The 24616-nt window shown below is 41.9% G+C and overlaps 3 protein-coding genes across 4 annotated transcripts in view; 2 read left to right on the forward strand and 1 right to left on the reverse strand.

The window, feature by feature from the left end:
* Positions 1–217: 217 nt before the first annotated feature.
* cbx3b (chromobox homolog 3b) lies at positions 218–2271 on the forward strand (the record flags this gene model as incomplete). Its single annotated transcript, XM_079753359.1, has 5 exons — positions 218–242; positions 746–886; positions 1121–1271; positions 1733–1890; positions 2154–2271. Coding segments are annotated over exons 1-5 (570 nt in total). The 5' UTR covers positions 218–240.
* A 1369-nt stretch (positions 2272–3640) lies between these two features.
* Positions 3641–6189, forward strand: LOC307087714 (sorting nexin-10B-like; the record flags this gene model as incomplete). The annotated part of the gene is given in 6 exon segments (XM_079753347.1): positions 3641–3718; positions 3720–3854; positions 3946–4046; positions 4147–4248; positions 4728–4937; positions 5216–6189. Coding segments are annotated over 6 exon segments (720 nt in total). The 3' UTR covers positions 5310–6189.
* A 16572-nt stretch (positions 6190–22761) lies between these two features.
* The window catches only part of skap2 (src kinase associated phosphoprotein 2), an 8820-nt gene continuing 6965 nt past the window's right edge, over positions 22762–24616 (reverse strand). For both annotated transcript variants that reach the window (XM_079739203.1, XM_079739202.1), the window contains exon 12: positions 22762–23118. In XM_079739203.1, the coding sequence (XP_079595329.1) occupies positions 23026–23118 (93 nt within the window). In that variant the 3' untranslated portion in view covers positions 22762–23025. The remainder of the gene's footprint in view (positions 23119–24616) is intronic.

Below are 24616 nucleotides of genomic sequence, written 5' to 3' on the forward strand. Positions count from 1 at the left end.
ATTTATTTGAACCAACCCAGGATGTTGAGGGTAGGGCCGTGGCAGAGCCAGCCGTACTCCTCAGGGCTGCGGGTCTCTGCTGCTCGGGGCTCCGCGGAGCGACACACCGGCAGAGCAACCAACCGGCGGATCCTTCCTTGATTGGTCAGCGATGCGTCTGTTGTTTCTTCCCGGTGTTGCTGGCATGACCTTTTCCCTTGGCAACCACTTCCTCCCATCTCCGTCTACGGACATCTTTAAATGTAACTCATTAATGGAAAATAGTTACCTTATGTAAATACACCGATTTGTACCATAGGCGGATCTCTAGCGGTGTGTTGGTGTGTTTCCTCCACAAAGAGCGCCTACAGATAACGCTGTTCGTTATTCTCCGACATTAAGGCAACAACGACAGCGTACGTGCACGTTATTGTTCACAGTAGGCCTTCTGCCTTATCTGTCCTTGTTTAATCTGAATTTGGATGTAAACGTGCATGGTTTGCAATGCTAACCAGATGTACTGGAGGACATTGTGTGTAATAGGTTGTGTTATTTATATTATTTCTGCTTCTAAATCGAGCAGCAAGTGGAACAATGACTAATAGACGGACGGAGCGGGACTGAAGGACAAAGTGCTCCTTTCTCTCTTGCCATGTTCTCCTCAATCGTCTGGGGAATTGCGTGTTGCCTTGTAAGCAGTTGTCTTTGATTGAGCAAAATGAATGAGGAGCTAATGTTTAATAGCGTCCTGGATGTTGTGCTGTAGGATGAGGAAGAAGCAGACCGTCAGACAGAGGAAGCCCGAGGAGACTGCGATGGTCCAGGAATTTCTTGTTGAAAAAATAATTCGTCGCCGAGTCTTCAACGGAAGGGTGGAATATTTCCTCAAGTGGAAAGGCTTTACAGAGTAAGTACTGCAGGTTATGTTTGCATACGTATACTTCGAACAAACTGCCGATGTAACTTTTATCTATCTATATCCATCGTTTCATTCTGGTTCCCTCTCATTTAGCTATGACTTTAGCTTCTAAAACTCAAGCCACTAGAGGCTGCTAATGGCAACACTTACATCAGGTATAACTTCACAAATATTTATTAAAGTCTGACCAATTTTGTATCTTTTGTGATGTTACCTTTATAGTGCTGACAATACTTGGGAACCACAGGATAATCTGGACTGTCCTGAACTCATTGATGAGTTTCTCAGAACCATGCACCTCTCTGACAACGAAGAAGAACAACCTCAAAAATTCATACTCAACGAGGAATTGTCCGAGCAGGAGGCAGAAATTGTGAGTGCCACTAACGTGTGATTAAGTGCTCTGAACTTCCGCAAACAGGGCAAAGTTGTTATTTTAAATAATGCGAAAGTCTTAAAGTAACAAGTTTAGGCAAGCATCACTCCCCATGTGATGCTGTTCCTGGATTTTTATTTAAAAAAGAAGCACTTGCATATCTGTAAAGCTGTACTATGTATAAAACATTATGACTTAAATAATATTGAATGCATTAATGGTCTAGTTAGAAAATACAATTATCACAAATGTATGTGAAGCTGCTGCAGCAGTAGTAAAATATGGTAAGTATAGAAATCATTTGAAAGTGCTTTGCGTGGGCACTGGATAGTAAACGCTGTATAAATGCAGTAATGATGCAATCCGTTGACCTTTTATTGAAACGCTCAAAGACATTCTATTTGACTGCTCCATGTAGAATATGAGTATGAAGGTTGTGTGTCTGTTGTGCTGACCAGTGCTCGCAGTACAGGGAGCAGAGTGACATTGTTCTGGACTTCCAGAAGAGAGACGTGACGGGGGCCGGACTGGACCAGGTCCTGGACCTGGACCGGGAGCCAGAATGCATCATCGGCTCCACAGACCAACACGGAGAACTCATGTTCCTGGTCAAATGGTGTGGCACATATCATCTCCCCTTTTGCATCACATTAGAATGACTATGTGGCACTAATGGCACTATTTAAGAAAGAATCACACAACTGAATAAAGTTACTAATGGAAGAACGTTTATTTCTAGAAATGGGATTTTTACAGCATAACTATTTTGGAGGTGTGGACACCCTTTCTGGGGGTCCCCATTTTACGTGTTTTTACTCAGGTTCCGGGTGGGACTACAGTTCTTCACATAACCTGACCACATCATATCATTTGCGTCAGGAAAACCTCTGATGTGTCTCTGCTGGCGGCGCGCGAAGCCAGCGCCAGGTGTCCTCAGGCCGTGGTGGACTTCTACCAACGGAGGCTCAACTGGCACTGTGGAGACGAGGACCAGTAAGGGGGGGGGGGGGGGGGCGGGCGGGCATCATAAGGCATCAAATGACAGTGACAAAAAACCTAGTAGAGGTGGGTATTAAGTATCCCAAGATGCTTGGGATACTTGCCTGCCCGCACCAATTATGGTACAAGCAGGCATTGGCAACTTGTCTCCCTGACGTGGGTACAGAAAGCGAAAGATCGTCAAAGGACCTCTCACTGCTTCTCCCAATCAGTGCGGCCCTAATAGGAAGATGGAAGTCTAACTGCTGTCATAACCTCTCCTTAAACAACCTCTCGTTGTAGCTAGAGCAGCTGCTTGGAGGAAGGCGTGTTAGAACATGTGTTTTGGTCGAGGTTAGTGCATGTGTGTTTTATTCTTTATACTTTACTGTCATTGTAAATCTCCAATGGTGGAAGATTTATGGGAGAACGCGTCCTTACCACCTGTTTTTATGTTGGCTGGTTTTTGATTATACATTATTTACCAAACCATGTTTGCACCTTGAATAGATTTTTGATGGAAACCACCAATTGTTTTATTTTTCTAAGGATTATTCTGTCCAATATTTTCTCTGTAACGTATGCCATGTCATTTACTCTTCATGTAGGCATCATACCAGCCTTAGTTGTTTGTTATGTAGTCGGAAACATGAAGAAAAACTCAAAATGTACTTAATTGTGCAACTGAACTGGCTGACTAGATTTGTTAAATGTAGCACTTTAGCCACTCGAAGACCATCAGAGAACATGGTCTTCGAGTGGTTGACCACCACCATGTTAAAACAGCTAAAAACCTCCCGCTGGCAGCGCCTTACCTTGACCTAGATCCATGACTGATGGAACAGGACCATGAACCTTATGAACACACTACTGAGTTATTGTAACCATCGATCAAGGTTTGGTGGAGGCCATGAATAAAATACACTTTTAATGACCCGTTATTCTTTCTGTTTTCTTCTTACTATTGTCCATAAGCAACACAAATAAACATTGCTCGAGGGCAACTTGGTGTGGTCTGGGAGTTGCATAAAAAATGGGATGAATAGTAAAAGGAAGTCGTTTTGCACATGTCTTTTACTGTAAATCAGTTGGTCATTGAAGTAGCAGTGGGAAGCCAAGTTTAGTCAGGTGACCAAATTAGGAAACCTTTGCTCTTGTTTTGCACCATAAAGCAAAGTAGTAGCTCAATCAGACACAGACTAAGGGTTTGGTGTACGTGCCAGGGCTCGGCTAACAGGATTTATTGATGGCATGGTTACTGAGGTGGGTCTTACACCTATTGAATCTATAACAACAGTTAGTGTAAGCTTTTACTAGTTGTTTTACATTAGAAATGAGGAAGATTTAAAATCCTGTTGAAATAAATTGATAAAAGTTAGTACTTTAATATGAAGAGCCATGTGAGACACTTCTGTGGTGGGGGGTTTCCTATAGTCGCACTTCCTCAATACGACATTAGAAAAGTTCCCTTTTTTTGTATTCTGGTTACAACTGCCTGCTTCTCACAACATGCAACAGGACATCAGCGTCTGGGTTCGGGACCCGAGGATCCAGAACACTGACTTCTGGCACGCCTATATAGACTACGAAATATGTTTACTTGTAAGTGGAAATAATTATTTAATATTTGAATGATTGATGGTTTCTTCATGTTAATTTAAAAACATGATACTTACCTCTCTCCTTCTCTTAGACTAACAGTCTCTGCTTCACCAAGAAGATCTCGTGTACGAGGAGGCGGTTCAGCGAGTTTGTATGGCTGAGGCAAAGACTCCAGGTGCATTCACTGCTCATGTAAGTTCATCATGTGTGTGTGTGTGAGTGTGTGTGTGAGTGATGATCAAAGTTGGAACCAAATGTAACTGACTCGCATCCATTTCCTTCTTGTAAATAGTAGCAAGCTCCCACAGATGCCGCCGAAGAACCCGTTTTTCAGTCTGAACAGCGCCCGGCAGATCTCTGAGCGAATGAAGGGGCTGCAGACCTTCCTGGAGCAGTAAGTTATCAGGGCTCTAATCAATACACTGATGACCTTTCACACAGTACTACTGTAAGCACACACTGTGACATAACACCCATGTTTTAACAACCGTTCCTGATGAACACACACACACACACACACACACACACACACACAGTGTCACATAAATGGTCCAGTATGGGACCAGGCATCATTTATAAAAAGGAAATGAAACACATTACACTAAATGAGGGGATAGGTAGATAAATGCTACATTACATTGAGATGTTTTTTCCAAAGTGACTTGCAAGTAAGGCTGACAATAAAGACATACAATCCCAAAGTGCTGAGCAACCAGGTTTCTAAATTACAGAGTAGCTAGGAATCGCAATCAGTTGGTCCATTGTTTTGTTTTTAGTTTTTTTGTGTAATACATAGTACGTCTCAACCAAGTCTGTAAAATAGTCTCAAATCAATGTAGAGTAAATGACAAAGGTGTTTATCTGCGGTATCAGGATCCTGGTGAGCCCCTACCTGCTGTCGGACAGCTGTGTTCATCTGTTCCTGCAGTCCAGCCTCAGCGTGGCCCAGATGGACGCTTGTGTGGCAGGCCGGACACGCTACTCTGTGGCCCAGGCCATCGAGCGTGGGGGGCAGAGCCTCCCCCGCTTCCCCTCCACAGAGGACCTAAACCAGGGCTCCTCCTCCTCCTTTGACTCTGACAGGTAGCGAGAGGCTAGTTTGTGTTTGTGTGTGTGTGTGTGTGTGTGCTTGTGTGGTAAGTGTGTGTGAGTATATGTGTCACACCTGACATCATTTGTGCATTTCTAGAAGAGATTTTAAATGTTTCACTCCCCCCTTCTGTTATTTTTGAGTACTTACTATTACTATTATTATTAATAGTAGTAGTTGTTTTATCTCAGTGCTGCAGGACTACGTTAAAGACTGTAGTAGTAAGCTAATGATATGGCTGCTTCTTGGTCTAATGGTTTGTTTGTTCCAGTCCGGTACTCTCAATTCCAGACTCCAGCAGTATGGACGGAGCCCTGAACACAGAACAGACTGAACCATCGGATGCAAGAGGATCTATACAATAGGAAACCTTCTTGATATCCTCTGTCTTGTCTTGAAAACATTTCCATGAAATAATTGATTTACACATTGTGGCCATTCGGACTCCTGTGGCCTCAGCACCTTGTTATGTACACTTTACACTGCATAATATTTTCCACTGTTGTCTTTGTGTTGGTTTTTATTTACTGAATAACAAGCATGACACGATCCACCTGAAGATGGCAGTGTTGTTACACCAAGTATTTGGATTTGATAATCTGTAATGTGAAAAAAGTATTAATCTTTTAAAATAATAATTTATAAATGTGGCAAGTGCTGTAGTGCAAAGTGAGGTCGAAAATTTGTTTTAGTAAAGCCACATAGTTTAAGACGCAAAGAAATGTTGAATGCCTTAAATCAAGTGAAGGTATTTGAATAGATTCGGAATGGAGTAAACAATGTGAACATGCACACCATTTAAACAAATTTATATGGTTGGAAACAAAAAGGGTTAAACAAATAGCTAATGTGCTCAAGTTTGAATACATTTGAGATAAAGTATAGAATATTTTAGCTGAGGTTTTCTGATTGTGTGTGTGTGCATGTGTGTGTGTGTGTGTTGGTAGTAACTTGAAAAGGAATGTTATCGATCTTATTTCCTTCACATCTAGTTCGTCGAAATAAGCTCACAAAATAATGAGGTTTATACAGTTGGACTCATTTGAGTTCAGCTTTCATATGGCATATCGTTTGTGCAGATAGGATTTGTTGCCAGATCAGAAATGGCAATTTCCAGCCCAACTATAGACTAAAAACTGCCCAAAATACCAAAAACCTGCTTGAAAACGTATATATCGCCAGAAAACGGATTAATCATATACTTCTGCAAATGCAAATACATAAAATACACACCTAAACGCAACCTCATTATTAACTAGAAAATGCTTTTTCTTTTTTTTTTAACATTGTATTTATTGAGGTTTTCAGGTTTTATACAGAGGGACAAAAAAAAAAAAAGGAAAATGCATGTTAATTTAAGGAAAGTTAAGATAATAACGGATCAACTTAATTATACATGGCATCTGCTGGGAACTGCTATGAGGTATAAGCAGTAAAACATATCTCCTTAATTTACAGCAACAGTTATGTTTTATATAGGTAAAGGAATATTTCCATACGACAGAAAACAGTCTAGAATACACAAAAATGATACGTGCCATTGAATTTGACAATTCTTATAACCTGATAAGAACAGATGGGCCACCCCTGTTAAGGGGTGGCCCGGTAAGTAACAACCGCACCCAAGACAACCGTAGAATACAATACACATAACATTTTGAGTGATCATGAATAAATTGAACCTTTTGTATACTTTCCAAATTATTAAAAGATAAGATAAAGAAGCAACAAAGAATAAAATAAATGAATATACAAAAATAAAACCCTAACCCTAAAAAAAAATAAAAATAAAATAATAACAATAGAAAAAACAATTAGGCGGGACAGTACAGGTACACCCAGCTAAGCATCTGAGAAGTCAATCCAGGCTTGCCATGTTTTAAGGAATCTCTGTGGATTACCTCTTACGTTATATGTGATCTTCTCCAATGGCATGCATTGGTTGATTTCGTTTACCCAATGTGAGTGGCTGGGAGGGTCCTCAGCAATCCATTTAGATAGAATACATTTTTTTGCAGCTGTTAATGCTAGACCAAAGAAGTGAGACAGATAGACAGAACTGAAATGCAGAGTAGAGTGATCTCCCAGTAGTACCTTCTATAGCCTCCCACCATAAGCCTTACTTTGGGCATGTCCATGTCATATGTAGGAGGTTTCCAATCGCAGTTTTACATCTAGTGCAGTTTGGGGAAGTATTACTCTTGAAACAGCTAATCTTTTCAGGAGTATAAAATAATCTGTGGATTGTTTTAAAATTGCAGAGTTTGTATCTTACACTAATATAGTCTTTGTGTGCATCCCTAAACAATAGAAACCACTGATCGTCATCAAACTGCATTCCAAGGTCGCCCTCCATTTTCTTCTGACCAAGTTAGCGTTGGCTTTGCTATGTGCTATTAAGAGCTTATAAATCAGGGACATATGTTTTCGAACGATTTCTTTGGTTAATAACGATTCCAGCTTAGAGAGCTTTGGTTTATCTGGTGAGCCACCTAGTTGTGATGTTATATAGTGGCGCAATTGGAGATATCTAAAAAAAAATGAGTTGTAGGAATTTGGTAGGTCTCTTTCAGCTGTTGGAATGACATGAGTACGTCGCCGTGATACAGATGACTAATCTTAGTTATATTTTTCTGGGCCCAAACTCTAAAAGAGTCTTGTTGCACAAATTCTAATGATGAGTTGGACATGATAGGTGTAAGTGGAGACAAAGAAGGTTTACATTCTAAATAACGATTAACTTTGCACCAGATTTTAATTGAATGGATTATAATGGGATTGTCTGTGTACTTCTTTATATTTTTATTATTAAAACAGTATGGGATATGTGAGAGGTCCTCTCTATCTAGGATATGGCTTTCTATCTGTGTCCAGGAGGGGGATTCAGTTCCTCCAAACCAGTAAAAAATTGGTCTGAACTGGGCAGCCCAGTAGTACAGCTGCATATCAGGGAGCCCCAATCCTCCTCTCTCTATTGGTAAATATAGCGTTGATCTTTTAATTCTCGCGACTTTGTATGTACCATATGAACTTCCCCACTATATTGTTGCATTTACTAAAGAAAGACTCTGGAAGATCAGCTGGTATTGATTGGAATAAGTATACAAGTCTCGGGAGTACGGTCATTTTGATAACATTCACTCTACCCATCAGGCTTAAAGGGAGGGTTGTCCATCTCGCTAGGTCTTTTCCAATATTTTGTAGTAAGGGTAGATAATTGAGTTTGTATAAGTTATTAAAGTTACTGTCTGTCACAATTCCAAGATACTTGATCTTGGGTCTAACCTGGAAGGGAGGATAATTTATTGACGTTGATAGCCCTGTTTCAGCCAATGAGAGGATCTCACTCTTACCCCAGTTAATTTTGTAGCCTGAGAAACTACTGAAGTTGTCAATTAGGTAATAGCAAATGCGTCTGATACAGTTCCATTAGTGCTCACTCTAGCTCTAGGTTTGTCATACAGAAGTCTGATCCAGTCAGTAAAATATTTGCCAAAACCAAAGCACTCAAGGACTTTAAACATATAACACCTCTCAACACGGTCAAATGCCTTTTCGGCATCAAGTGAGGCAATTACGGGTGAACCACTTAAACTTTCTGTTTGTGTAATTATGTAGAAGAGGCGCCTAAGGTTGTTCATGGATACTCTATTTTTAATAAAGCCTGTCTGATCTTTATGTACAAGAAAGGGAATATATTCCTCCAGCCTTGTCGCTATGGCCTTGGCATAAACTTTGCTCTCCACCGAGAGCAAAGAGATAGGGCGGTAGGAGCCTGTGAGTTCCGGGTCCTTTTCTGGCTTGCAAATTAACGTGATAAGGGCCTCCTGGATTGTTGGGGGTAACGTTTTGGTATCAATTGAATGTTGGTGCATGTCTATTAGGGGGTTCAATAGAAGATTATGATATTTTTTATAAAACTCCGGAGTGAATCCGTCTAACCCTGGGGCTTTTCCAGACTGAAGAGACACTTATGTCTCTTCTTTGAGAATTTCGTTCCTGGATAGTGGTTGATCTAGCCTAGCCCTGTCTGCTTCGGACAGCTTCGGTAAGTTCAATGAGGATAGGAATGTCTCACATTTATCAGCAGTATTCTCAAATTCTGATGAGTATAAGCTCTTGTAAAACCCTTGAAAACAATCGTTGATCTCTTTTGGGTTACACGTGGTAGTGTTGTCAGATTTTTTGACTTTATGAATCATTGACGCTGACATTTGCTTTTTCAATTGCCAAGCTAGTAGTTTGTTACCCTTATCCCCCAGTTCATAATATCTCTGTCTAGTCCTAAGGAATGCTCTCTCAGTTTTATAAGTGTTCGATATATTGTATTGGTTGCGTTTTCTCAACAGGGTCTTGTGTAGACCTTCCGATCTTGTTTTAAAGTGTTCCTTTTCCAAACTTTTTATTTCAGCCTCTAGTGTGTCCAGATTTTTCCAATATTCTTTTTGAATGTGAGTAGAAAAAGATATTATCTGCCCCCTAAGATAGGCCTTAAGCGACTCCCAGAGTATGGAAGGAGAAGGGGCGGTCTCAGAGTTTGTCTCTAAAAATAGTTTGATTTGGGAAGTAATGAATTTATCAAAATCTGGGTTGTGTAACAGAACAGGGTTAATTCTCTGTCTGTAAAATTTCAGAGAATTATCTCTTGGAAGGATTGTCAAGGAGATAGGGGCATGGTCAGACATAACACGGGGAAGATATTCACAACTACTTATTCTGTGGACCATTGCCATGGTTATAATAAGATAATCTATTCTGGTAAAAGAGTTACGTACAGGAGAAAAAAAAGAGTATTCCCTATTTTTGGGGTGTGCAAATCTCCAGATTTCACATAGTCCCAGTTCCTTGATCGATGAGTTGATAATTTTTCTTGATCTACATTTAGCTGGATTTTTATCAGAGGAGCGGTCCATCTTGGGGTCAAGGGTCAGGTTAAAGTCCCCCCCAATAATTATCTCACCTTCCACATCGCTGAGTTTTAAAAATAAAGACTGGAAAAAATTAACATCGTCATAATTTGGGGCGTAAATATTAACAAGTGGGATGGCATCCGAATGAACTTTACCCTTAACTAATATGAATCTTCCCCCTGGTTCACGTTCTACTTTTTCTGATATAAAGGGAAAGTGTTTATTAATTAGGATGCAGACGCCCCTAGAGCTAGTACTGAAGGAGCTAAAAAAAATCTGGCCTCCCCAAATCTTACCCAGCTTCTCATGTTCCTTAACATCCAAATGAGTTTCTTGCAGAAAGCACAGATCTGTCTTATTTCTCTTTAAGTAAGTAAGTATTTGTTTCCTCTTCACCGGGCTATGCATGCCATTTATGTTCCATGATATGAAGCGACAGGTATTCATAGACATCAGTATTGAGTAAATTCCCTATCCCCTCCACAGGAATAGTGGAGTATAGACAACCTGGACTGGCGGAGAGTGTCTCCAGCATTGAGTATGGGTTAGATTGTACTGCACCAAAACAAGATTTTAATTAGGAAAGAAAAAATAAAAAAATAAAAATACAAAGCACAAAAAAAGACTAAAAGATAAGAAAATCAGCCCTCTTCCCACCCACCCTCCCCTTCCGCCCCTCCCACACCCCTTTCCCGAACTATGGGAGCAGGAAAAACCCCTAAAGAACACAACGTGCGCGAGCTTGCACTTCACAGTACAATTTAAGCGCATCGATAGGTAGTAACGTGACAGTAACCCCTATTTTATGAGTACTGAATAAGGAGCAGAAAAACAGGGCACACAGGAATATAGTGTACTTAAGAAGACCGCATTTCCAAAAGCCCTTCTTCCAAAGATAGATAAAAACTTTTTTTTTTTTTAAATGCCAATAGTTTAGACGTAGGCTACATTCAACAGCGGACCAACAAGCTTAAAAAAAAATTCTGTTTCAGATAGGCTATTCTAAATTGAAAGCAATCGTACATAGGCCTATGTCTTGTCATTCATAGCCTACATAATAATTTTAAACAAATCCAACACACACGTAACTTACCCACATGCCGCTGGTGTCAAATGGAGAGAAAAGGAAGGAGGGAAATCGTATAATGAATAAGGTAGGCTAACAATAATAATATTGAAGCATGTGCAAAGATTTCTCCTTCACGTGAGAGGAAAGGAGAATCATAGTGCCTGGTCATCACAGCTTTATCCATTATCGAAACAAGTCCAAAATCTTTCGGTCTCCACATACAGGGGCAAAAACAGGTGGGTGTATCCGCATGAAGCCGTAACGTTGCCTCCGGCTGCTGAATATGTCCACATCCCAACGAGTCCGGAGTCGGGCACAGACGTGATGTAGTCTCCAAACAGTCAACTTATAACAAATCCCCCGACGTCTTTGTTCAGTTTGTCACAGGCAGGCTTTCGGCGAATGTATGGGCTTCAGCTGGGTCTGTGTAACTAATTTCTTTACCGGCATGTTTCAGCAGCAGGCGGGCAGGATACACCAGCCGGTAGTCCACTTTCTTCTCCCGCAGAATTCTTTTTGCGTCATCAAACCTCTGTCTTTTCTGTTGGAGATCAAATGAGTAGTCGGGATAGAGTCGGATGATGTTGTTTTCATGTCGCAGGGTGCCCAGCTGACGAGCCCGTGTCAAAGCCCGTTCCTTATCCTGGTAGCGAAGGAATTGCATTATTATGGCTCGGGGCGGTTGACCTGGCTTTGGTCTTGCCGCAAGAGCGCGGTGGGCGCGCTGGAGCTCAATCCCATTGGGAAAGTTGTCGGGCCCCAGACTGTTAAGCAGAAGATTTCCCACAAATTTGGTGGGGCTGTTACCCTCCAATTCCTCTGGTAAACCCGTCAGACGGAGATTGCATCTCCGGGTGCGATTTTCCATGTCGTCCACTTTTAATTTGAGATCGCTCACCGTGTGCTCGGCCTGAGAGAGGCGCCTTGACACGTTCTCCACGTCGTTGTCAATTCTGTTCAGGCCGCCTTCAAAGTCGTCTTGTTTCTTTTCGATGAGTGCTGTTTTCTGTTGCAAAGTTTTTAGAGTGGAATTTAGATCTTCAATCCTGCTGGTTATCATTTTTTTCCCTTCGCTGATAGCTGCCATCAATTCGGCAGAGCTGTATTCCCGTTCAGCACCTTCTTGCTGGTTAGCCATGACCGGAGATGCAGGTTTTTGGCTAGCAGCTACGGGTGTGGAAACACAAGGCCGTTCCTTTGATGATTTCTTCTTAGGTGACATATATGGAGGATAAGGTTCCGTTCCCGTTACTCTTAAAATGCAGTTTATGCTATTATTTCAAACTTTCAGTATGTTACAAATCAGATATTTAATCTATGGTTACGGAGCCGTCCTTTCCGCGTCCGCTCTCTAGCCTGCCATCACGTGACCAGAAAATGCATTTTCTGCAGAAAATGCATTTCTGCAGAAAATGCGGTAGGTGCTGTAAACCACATAGATTAAGACATAAAAAAAATGTTAAATGGCTTAAATCAAGTGAAAGGATTTGAATGAGTTCAAAAGTCTAAATGGAGTAAACAATGTAAACATGCACGCCATTTAAAAAAAATTATGATTGGAAACAAATAAATTGACAGCTGAATGAAAAGCGCAAAGCATTGCCAAAAATGGAGAAATGTAAAAGGAATTGAACTGAAGTATCCGAAGTTGTATGCACTGACCTTATGTTAATTCTTCCCGCCTAACGTTATGAAAAGTTGTCCATTTGGGCGGGAAAAACTGCCCAAACTGAAATACTGGAAACACTGCTATGGCAAGCCAACACTGCCAGAAATCAACCTCATTCAGTCACGTTTCAGCTTTATTACGGCATAAAAAAACGCTGCTTTTCACGCTGCAATGAAGTCCTTCAAGAGCGCGCGTAAAAAACGCTGTGTTCAGCATCAAATCGCGCGTAAAATACACGCATTTGTGCACATCACAACGCATGGAAAAAACTGCGTCTTACTAGTGTGCTAATAATCTCTGTCCTTCTTTTCTCTCAGCCAATGCATTTGAAGTGTTTGCGCTCAATCGCTGTTCAAGACAAGCAGACCGCATTACGGCGAAAAAAAACTGTTTTTTTTCAAATTCTACAGCTTTTTTACGACGTAATAACGGTGAAACGTGAGTGAATGAGGTCGATTTCTGGCAGGGTTGGCTTGCCATACACTGCCTGCATGTCCTCGCACTCTAACCATAAATCAATGAGACCAACTAAAAAACAAGCCGACATGGAACTTAAACTTTGATTTTGAAAAAAGTATAATGGTAATTGAATCTTTTCAGATTATTGAAGATACAAGTAAATAAGAACAACTTTCCATTTGTTCACTTGCTTTAATGAACGACAGCAGTGAAATGACAATAACCAAACATGTCACGAGCAGCTGAAAGTGCCAGTAGGTTTACATCTAAACAGAGTCATTAACTTCCTGTTCCGCTATGTGCAACAACATAGAGGTCCGTAGTGCAACAACATAGAGGACCATAGTGCAATATTCCCTAACAAGTGTGTTGATTTGTTAAACCTTTGAACGAAGGTTAACGATTAAATATTGACCAAGTTACGAAGACTGAAGTAGTAACTGTGCGTTCACACCAAAAGCGAATTGAGCTGCCAAATCACCGGAAGTCATTCACTTTCTATGGGCAAGAGCGACCAAAGCGACACAAGCGTCAAACGCTACCAGCGGCAAAAGGTGAGCGACCAGAGCGACCAAAAAAAGTTGAAGACGGCTGAACTTTATGAAAATTACTATGACGCGTTTCAGCGGCAAAACACTGACAGCCAATCAGAATGTAGACGCTCTTCGCTTGCGTGGATCCCAGGGAACACCGAACACCGGCACTTTGGTTCCTACCTACTTTTTTGGTTCCTACCAACTGTACAAAATGTCGACTGAAAAATGAATGTAGCTGTAGCTGGGCACCGAGCCTTTTTCATTTTAGAGATCGCAACAAAAAGGCTCTGGCCTGGGCGGAGGTGTCACACGGGGTTGGTTGGTCTGGTGTGTGAGTTAATGAAACGTTTGAGATTATTGTAAAATAGGCGCGATACATGCCTGCCAACCGAGTTCCTAGCATACTAATCTTCCTTGCTCTGAATGGGACGATGTCGTTTTCAAATATCGAAAATATATACGTTGTGCAAAGGAATAATGCACGCATAATAATGCAACAATAATGCAAATGAATAATGTACAGAACAAACGTGTCACTTCAATGCAGTTTAATAGAGGATAGACAGCTGACAAATGACCATTTAGCAGACGCTTTTATCCAAAGCGACATACAATAAGTACATTTGTCATAAGAAGTGAAACAATATATCGCTGTCAGTGACAGTGATAATGACAGCTGTGTTTTCTGTTTTGTGTTCAATAGTTAATGAGTGCAATAAGCGGGAGTATTTATAGCAAATATTTGCGATCTAGAACGTTCGTATTTAAGCGGGAATCATTTTCATTTGCTCTCCATACCACCAATCTAACCAACCAATCGCGTGTAGTCATGCTTTAAACAAAACACGTTTTTGAAATCGTCACATACACAAACTAGTCGACTAGACGAGGGATAAATAACAAGGGATATCTATCTCTTTTCTTTTATCCCTCTATTCCCGCTATTCCCCACTATTCACGGAGCCTGAGGTGAATCATTTTTAATTAAAATAGTCTAGATAGATAGCCTAGTCAAGTCTTTATTAATACCAAACGACGCAAATGGTCGGGAATTCATTTAGGTGATTCGGCTCACACAGGACAGTAGCCTACAAGACCAAACAGAACAAGGGAGACAAGTCTGACTGGACATACACAAAATACATCACATTAAAACTAGACACCCGTTGATTGATTGATTGAGAGAGAGAGAGAGAGAGAGAGAGAGAGAGAGAGAGAGAGAGATAGATAGATAGTTAGATATGTTCCATTATTTGCCTTGCGGAGCCAGCCAGTCCTGTGCACGTATGCAAATTAGCCATATGCGCAAATTAGCAGATGCAGATCAGTAAAACATTTTAACTAGCCTACTACAGCACGCAACGTTTTTTTGTTCTAGGTTGTAATTACATTTAAGGAGGTTTATATATATATATATATTGGAGGGGAATCACTGTCCTACTTGCTGTCGAAGCACTTTGTCCTACAAGCAAAACCGTCTCTGCAATATGGCCAAAGTGTATGGGAGTTCACTCTTTGTTATGGCTGTCTGTACTAAAAGCATACGGCTCCTTTAAATGCATCTGCAAAATTGAATTGCACCTCATACCTCGCGACTTAAGCGACAAAAGCGAACAGTAATATTCGCAGCGATACTTTAAGAGCGACCAAAGCGTCTTTGCAGCGCAATTCGCTTTTGGTGTGAACACACAGTTAGTGTCAGAGACTGGGCGGACGGTATTTTAAAAGTAGAATATCTTATAATTCATTTCTATAATGCATAAGTATATTTTAAATATTTTAATAATCTGAGCCGCGATTCCAAGCTAATATGAACATTTTAAATTTGGAATGGAGTCTCTAGATGAAAAATTGAGGAAGGAGATAGGTCCCAAAGTTTGTAGACAATAATAAAGAGGAAAGAAAAAAAGAAAGAAAGAATAAAACTTAAGTAGAAAAATAGTTGAGCGCTGCATGCAGCACTCCCCTAACTATGACGTTTTGTAGTATACAAGGAACCTCTCATCTATCTCTCACACACACAAACCTCACAAGGTCTGTTAGTAAAGAACACACTGACAGCATCAGTTAATGGTTCTTCAATGAGATTACATTAATACACAACACACAAAATAGGCATGTAAAAGACTAATAGTGAGCACAATGAACACCTGAATGCGACCTTATTTAATTAATAACTTTTACGTTACACATGCACGAGCGCATGCTCCATGTGAAGGGACACAGCCACAGAAAATGTATGTTTGGTACATGAGCTAAAATAAAACAACCCTCAAAAGTAGTCATACAATTATCCTACATTTATGTAGAACTTAAACCTGAAATAATATTACAAGAACTTAAAGATAATCAACCGGAGAACTATGATCAGTCAACCCCAGCTCGACTTATAAATAATGAATAAAATCTCTGTACAACCGTCGTAGAGGTTTGAGTGACATGTCTGATGATGCAGCAAGCACCTAGCCTCTAGCCATATAAACAGGGGTCCCCAAACACAAACGCCCGATATAGAACAATCATATAGATTAATTGATTAATAATTAACAATAAGTAAGTAACAATAAATAACAGATCCGTTTAAGCTTGACATTGTGTTTCTAGGTTGAATATTGATGATGTTTAGGCACCGCAATGTCCGCAATGGTGAGCTTTTCTGATAGTCACCCTGGGCACCTCCATCCTCAACGGCTGACAATCTGACCAACTGAAAATATAAGAAGCGGGTATGAAATTATACTGCTAAACTGTGATTCTGAAAAAAATATAAATGTTATTGAGCATGAATGGTATTGATATCTTCTAACCCTTGAAGATACAAGGGTTTTTATCCCCCTGTCACACGGAAGTGACGATTCACTCAGTCGACCAATCAACGGACAGCGTGTGTATCTCAAACTTGTTGGCACCCTTTCAGACCGCTTGGCACCCCAACAGAGGAGTACTAATCGCGGCTAAGTCCGGACCTCGCCCACTTTTGGCCCTGGAAACGTGAAACGTTCTGCACCTATTCATACCTTACCGCCGGTGGAAACGTGCCATAATAGGGCCTTGAAGAATACTACTACTACAAAAATGAATAAAAAATGATATATTGCAGTGCTCTTGTTTGGGCTGAAGCATCATATTGTGGCCCCTGAGGTGTAACAAACTTACAATACCTCTCTGCGGAGCCCTAACGCCGCCTACCCACTGCACCATCCGTCAATGGATGACGGAAGGCGTGGCTGACGGATGAGGGAGTAGTCTTTGCAGAGGCATACGTCAGCCAAGCCCGAGCATATGCGATCTGATTGGATGACGGATCCGTCGCTGCCTGAAAAGTTGAAAATTTTTCAACTTTCTTGACGGAGCCGACGGATACAACGGAACGGATGGATCCACAATGCATTGCGGCTCCGCCCCATTCAAAGTCAATGGGATCTGTCCGTTGACGGATGCAGTGGGCAAGAGGGGTAAGAGCCCCCATCCTGTCAGGTGTGCAGCAGGTCTGGGGACCCCCCCTGCAAACTCACTCCTGTCTGAAGGGTCTTGCATCTAGACAGCCTGAAATGCTCCCAGTTGGACAATGGACCATGTGGACCATGTGCCAGCTGCAGTGACAACAAATAGCACTCTCTCTCTCTCTCTCTCTCTCTCTCTCTCTCTCTCTCTCTCTCTCTCTCTCTATCTCTCTCTCTCTCTCTTTCACATTTTCTCTCATTCCTTATCCTTGACATGTCCTTGACATCCGGCTCTCTCCTCCTATTTTGGTCTCTATCTCATACACAGCTGGACATAAAACACAAGTTTGACTTTCAGTCCCTCTCTTTTGCATGGTCGCTCCCACCCTTGGTGTCAGCTCATACAGAGCCAGCAGGCCAGCAGAGTGATGGCACGCAGACAGTTGGCTAATTAGATTATCCATCTCTCCGAGGGCCTCTGTGATATTTCATTATGGATCCAAGGGAGGAATAGAGAGAAGGTAGGGTGAAAGGACAGCGGAGGTGCCCAGTAAGCCCAGTGCTCTGAAAGGTAGAGCTCCATAAAGCTACACTGGGAGAGGAAGAGGGGTACTGTGTAACCCCTAAGGCAGCTTGTTAAATTACAATACTGCTGGTCTTTTATTGGAAGGAAGATGTATGTGTGTGTGTCTGTACGGTGTCGTGAGTGTGTGTGCATCGTGATAGTGTCTATGACTGTCGATAGTGTCTATACTGGCTGTGATACTGCTCGCGCATGCGTCTGTGTGTTTGTGTGTTTGTGGTACTACGTGTGTGTGTGTGTGTGTGTGTGTGTGTGTATGGGTGTTTGTGGTACCACCTTTGTGTGTGTTTGTGGTACTACGTGTGTGTGTGTGTGTGTGTGTGTGTTTGTGGTACTACGTGTGTGTGTGTTTTTGGTTTGGCAGGTGATGATGCAGGCAAGTAATAACATTGGTTTAAAGAGGGACATTGGATGGAAAGTCAACATTCATACATTCATACATTAACACATTAACACAGTCAACCTTCCTAGAGACTTGACATTGGACAACAACATACATATAACCCAGCAATCACTGCATATCTGAAAACAAAAAAATACCATAGAAAATAAATTATTAATTGAATTGAATCGTTTTTTCATAGTTAATTAAGAATAGGCATATCGTTTTTTTTATAGATTGCTACAAAATATTGTTACAAAAGGAAAGTGCCATGATGGCGATTGGTGCCTTTTGGAGGGTATACTTTTATTCAATGCGAGTACCTCTTGAAACACAGGCGTATATCCGAGGACCTGAATCACTTGGGCCTGTTCTCAGCCTAATCCGATGATAGAGGACCCGCTCCAGGGGCCAATGGTCTGGACAGTAGCTGCTGGAAGTTAGTCTCAAGCAGGCTTTAAAATGACCATCAGTGATATTTGAAAAGGTGAGAAAAGGCTGACTGGCATAAATAAGTAGAGCTGAATAATGCAGTCAAGGAGGTAGCACATTTGCTCATGTTTGGATACTTTTACTTTGTTAGTAAGTTTCCAAATTGTCCATGAACCCTGGACTTAAGTTCAATATCAGCTTGTACTGTCAAAATCTCATCTTCACGTGTTCAGGTGAAACAGTGCTGCAAATTTATTTTTAGCACATGAATGTAGCGAATTGCACGACTAAAGCAAAGTCTTGAACTGTTTATCAAAGTCTGGCTTTTTCTTTTCTTTTTTTGCTCGGGGCCCAGGGCCCCAAGCAGTTGCCTGCCTTGCCTGTTCACAAGCTGTGCCTGTTTCTGGGTTGCAGTGGCAGTCTGCTATACTGTCCTTATGCTGACAACCACTCTACTGATGTGTTCAGTGTCAAAGTATTAACTATCCATTAAACTGTGTTTTCCATGCTCAGTCGGCTGTTCCAGTCTCTCCTGTGTATGCTGCTCTGCTGCCATGACAACAGCAACAAGTTTCAACACGTTTCAATCAATGGGGGAACATCCTATGTCGTCTCCCTCCAAACATTCAAACTTCCTTGCACTTTAACCTTGAATGGAGTAATTTTGAAGTAGATCAATTGGATGACCAATTACATTATCTATCAGACATGAGAGTTCTTAAATAATATTAGCCAACATAAAAGATACAGTAGAATTCTGCCCACAGAGTACTCTGAGTAGTGTTCTGAGCTGAGCAGTCTATTGTTGGACATACTAAGGCCTACTTCTAGTTAGAACAACTTTGAACTTTTCCTGTATTCTTGCAATTCCAATGTATGACTGCAGGAGCCCAGGAGAAGTACACCAGATGGAACTGAACTTTCTCACATCAATTTGTTCAGTTTTTCCGTTGTCTTTCCTCTCATGGTACAGCGACCTCAGTCTCCACACTACGGTATGTGTATTCTTAAGGACAGGGGCGAGCGGCCTTATAGGATGGCTCCGCTGGGAGAAAAGCCCATCTGCCTTCAACTACTTCATCACTTTCTGCTGTCCCTCCCCCTCTCTCACTTGGTTGAGTTATCATGTAATCCTTAATGTAATAAGCAGCATTAACAAACAATCTTTTAAATGTTCTTTTATGTGATTGATACAATCCACAGTATTGGCCGTCTAACTGATATGAGCATCAACCTCCAAATCAAGGCGCTTGGAAAAAGTACCGTGGCCACCGACCAGCAGAGCCAAAACCTAAAAGTGGGCGCGGCGAGGAGATGCGCCTGACTGGAGGCAAATTAGATAAATCAGTGGCTGCTCATGCATTTTAAGAGTCACATTATACAGGATCCATTAGTCGCAACAGGAGCCCTCAACACCACTTGAGATATTAAATCACTACTGCGACTGGCGCTCTCCACGGGACCTTGGAGGAGATGATTGTTTTGGGGCTAAAGCTCAACTCCAGGAGAGACACAGCCAGCCAGGGTCAGAAGAGGAGCAGAAACACAAACAGCCTGGGTCAGAGGAGGAGCAGAGACACAGCCAGCCCAGAGAGGAGCAGAGACACAGCCAGACCAGAGGAGCAGAGACACAGCCAGCCAGGGTCAGAGGAGGAGCAGAGACACAGCCAGACCAGGGTCAGAGTAGGAACAGAGACAGAGGGAGATGTGCATTGACACATCAAAGGACGTTTGGATTTGAGGTGATACTGGGGTTTTCTTATTGAATTAATGGGAAATAGGGTGCATTGTGAGAGTGTGAACTACCATAAGCACACACACAGACTGTTGAACTGGAGCGTGCCCCCCTCCCCCCCCCCCCCCCATAGTAAATACTGTCAGAGCGTAGCGGCATGCGGGGGGCGGCGTGGGAGATAGCAGGTGGACCCCCCGACACACACACGCGCCTCTCCTTCATGACAGCATGGACAGAATTGGTTTTATCACTATTATTGCTATCGAGTCTTATTAAATATTATCATGACGATCTATTTTCTAAGAAGTCTAGATCCCCTGGTTCAGAGCCAGAACAACATATTTCTTGACCATTAAGTTTCTAGAAACCAAAAACAAATAACGCCAATGCTTCTCTCAGTGGCTGGCTTATTCGCCTGGACAAAAACTAAATATGTCCCGCGAAGTGTGTCCATTATGGCCCCAAAAACTGTCTGTCATCATAATTAGCCTGCACTGTAAAAAAGCTGTGTCTTCTGCAATGTCATAAGCCAACCATGGAACTCTCAAGTTGTCAGTGGCATGAGTTGCATCAACAGAAACTGACCTCAATTAAAAGAGACCTTCATTTAAAGAGTGTCTATTTCAGATTTAAGGATTTATACGTGGCAAGAACCTTTAATGGAATGCTGAAAGAGGGCCAGTTGGAGAGGTAATACATCTCCCCCCCTGAATGCCCGGGGATAGCACATAAATAAGCCTGTGTTATTCCCGACAGAAGCTCTCTATGATGTGGTCTGGTGATCTATGCCTGGATAACCTGGTTAAAGAGCAACACAACAGCCGACAGCTTGATCAAAACTACTGCTCTAAAGCACTGTACATCAAGGCTTTGGCTATTGAGAAGCAAGGTAGGAATGTTATCTATGATGACACAGTACAACTGTACACATTGCATTGGTTAGATTTGTTTACTGTAATTGTAATTGTTCCTAGGTCTGTATAATCTACAGACCTACAGTATTGTAAACAGTTTAGAATAAAATGAGTCTTAAGAATAAGCGGCAGGTAAACTTGGTGAAATGTTTCTGAATCAACAAGATTTATTTTTGATTTAGTTTCTACTCTCAGCTTGGCATGCATACGTACAATAAGCTGACTTCAGGAAGCTGTGTGATATAGGAAATTATGTCTGAGAGAAATTATATTTCCATCAATTCTTTCAGCAACACCTTCTCCGTTTATTATTACAGAGCAACTCAATCAATATATTTTGCTGGTAAAAGCTTATCTTTATGGTTGCAAGTATGAATTGGTGATATTCTGGTATCATTAGTGAAATTTAGTGCCCAGTAGATTAATTGTACTGTGGCATTTATCTATGAAACATTATATCTTGATGTTAAATTGCAATAAAAGTCCTTGTATATTCTGAGGAGATGACTGTCCAAAGACGAGGGGGGATGTGGTGAAGTTGATACCCATTAAGGAAATCTATTGGCAAATTTTATTGGCAACATAAAAATGAGAGGCAATATTAAGCCTAGCCTGACATTAAGGACGCCTCAGTGGAAAATAGCTAACTTGGGCAAACGAAGGTGACAAAATGTCCTTACAGACGCATCCCACCGCAGAAAGCAGTTCACAGCTGTTACTAAACAAACTAAATTAGTTAAGCAATCGTATCAAGTACTTACAATTCCTATCACAGATCACATCCAAATCCATCACGTCCTGGAGACAAAGCCTTCCTCGCTACATCCAATATAATGTATTCAACTATTCAATATTAACTAATTATGGTAATTCATTACATATTCAATTAGAAGATAGGCTTTATTGCTGCTGCGCACCATAAAAAGCAGGATTTATGTTGCCTTTGAATGTCACCCAGAGGACGGAGGATAGCCTGGCATCATTCAGCAGAACTGGGAGACAAGAGACGGAAAAAAGGAGGAAGAGAGACAAGAGATACGGGAGCTGGTAGCCGAGGAGGCCTATAGCGCTTTTTGTGTTTGCAAAAGAGTGATAAAAGGGAGATGAAGTTGACCAGCAATATTGGTTTTGTGGTAAGGAGGCACATGGCAGATTGGAATTAGCAACATCCTTCACCAGGACGGGTTGGGGGCTAAGAGCTGGTTCCTGTTATCCAACAGCCCCACAGAGGGTGATCACCCTCCTGCTAGCCGTGCAGCATCAAGTCTTATTAGTACGACTTAGCATTTCAAAATACGTCGAGCAGCCAGCCATCTGCTACACCCTGCACTCTGACCACTATCTCAGGCAGAGGAAAAACATGGCAGCGCATTGCAGGGTGTGGCGAAGAAACCATCAAAAAATATATATATACATCACACCAAATGGTTTATTTCATTGTTTAACAAACGTGGCATGTGCATATTATGTTTGAGGAGTTATGTATTGATGGTACTGTCTTAAGAATTCTTTAAAGAAAAAAATAATACTTTGCTCTACTCTCCATGCACTAGGCAGTCCTCTCTCTAAGCATTAGGTTCCTAACAAAGGCGTTTTCTTTATGATCTGCTTTAGCAATCTGCAGCCCTCTCTGCTATCTGGTTGCCGACCTTGCATTAGATTCAGGAAATGTGCATGAGGCTTGCTTAAATCTTTATTGAATTGCTTTTCTTTAATGCAAAAACCACAAAGCATATTATATATCTATTAATGAGTTACAAGTCACAGTTTGCATGGATCAGTAAAAAGAATGTGCGGTCAAAACAGTGCAAAATGAAATGTGATAAAATAAGAAAAATTGTTTCACTTGATTCAGCCTCACCAACTGCAAGAGAAACAAGGTAATGAGTAATTTCAGTACATTTCTCCAAAGGATTGGCAATTCCTTTCCTCAGGCCGTCCTCCACATGTTAAACTTCATAGAGCTGCACGAGGAAGTCCTTGGGGACGATGCCAACACTGCCCTGAAGCTCTCCGACCCACCAACCAAAGTTCTGATATTCCTGGAGAGTGGTGAAAAAAGAGAAGCTATAAACCTGCTTTGATGCATAGGGAGTGATATAGGTACATCAAATTAAGACAACAGAAAAACAACAAGGAAAGAAAATAAATGATCACTAAATCTACAGCGTGTACATTTGTTTATACTTCATTATTTGGTGACTAACAAGTTATTTTTCTTCTTCTCATTAGTGGAATATATGGCAAACATATTACAATCAACTCTGACATCTCACACATCTCTCTCTCTCACACACACACACACACACACACACACACACACACACACACACACACACACACACACACACACACACACACACACACACACACACACACACACACACACAGGAATAGAAGCCATCAGGCGTGACAGGTTATAGCTCCAAATGGCTGCCAGCATGGCGAGATGTAAGGAGGGCACAGTGGGGAGGGACCCCAGAGTAACAGAGGATACACCCCATTCCCTTCTGGTCAAGAGCCTAACCCCACATCAAAGTCCCACCAGGACATGAATCATTCTGGACATTATGTGGTAAATCAAGGCCAAGAGACGGGTGCCCCACTCTGCCCCTCACATCCCGGGGTTACAAATCAAACCCTAGACGGGCTACCAAAGGGGGTTACAAACCAAACCCTAGAGGGGCTACCACTCCTTCCAGGAGAGCAGGGCCCAGAGCATTTGTTCTTGCAGAGAGAGGGGAGAGAGTTTCAAGGGACTACTCTGCCAACCAACTCCTGTCCTTCATTATTTCAGAGAGATGCTTAGAGCTCCCACTGCTGCTTACTAGACCCTAGTTGGACAGCGTTATGGGATAGGGCTTGTCACCATGACTAAATAATAAACCTTTCATTTAGCGTCCTACATTAATTACTGAAGAAGACCAGAGGCCGATCAAATAACAAATCTCTGATCTATGTCTGTGCACTAGTCTGTGTGTCTACGTGTATTTATGTGTGTGTGTGTGTGTATTATGCATATATTTATGCATGAGTGTATCTGCATGCATTTCTTCTATGCTGGCATTTGGAAATGGCAACAATGTTGTGTGGTTCTTTCCTTCAGCAGTCTGATGGGCCGGCCATGCGTGAGTAGGTAGGCAACAACAAGAGACTACACAGACAGCAGCACACGGAGCTAATAAGAGCCACGAAACAACACAACCGCACACTGTGGCCATGCAGGCAGAGAGAAAGGACTGCCAAGTTGAATGGCAGTGCAGAATCCATTGTACTGTGTGTGTGTGTGTGTGTGTGTGTGTGTGTGTGTGTGTGTGTGTGTGTGTGTGTGTGTGTGTGTGTGTGTGTGTGTGTGTGTGTGCGTCTCTCTCTGTATTCACAGTGACGTGTTGACATTGTTCCAGCCCCGATGAGCAAGACGTCACATCTAAGGATTAGTTTTACGTGCTGTGAAGTGCAGCAGCGGGCTGGGATGGGTGGGGTTGAGTGGTGGAGAGGGGTGCTGCTTATTTCCTACCCCCCTGCCCCCGCGGACTGGGG

The sequence above is a fragment of the Pollachius pollachius genome (assembly GCF_949987615.1).
Source record: "Pollachius pollachius genome assembly, chromosome: 1".
In the NCBI taxonomy this organism is placed as follows: domain Eukaryota; kingdom Metazoa; phylum Chordata; class Actinopteri; order Gadiformes; family Gadidae; genus Pollachius; species Pollachius pollachius.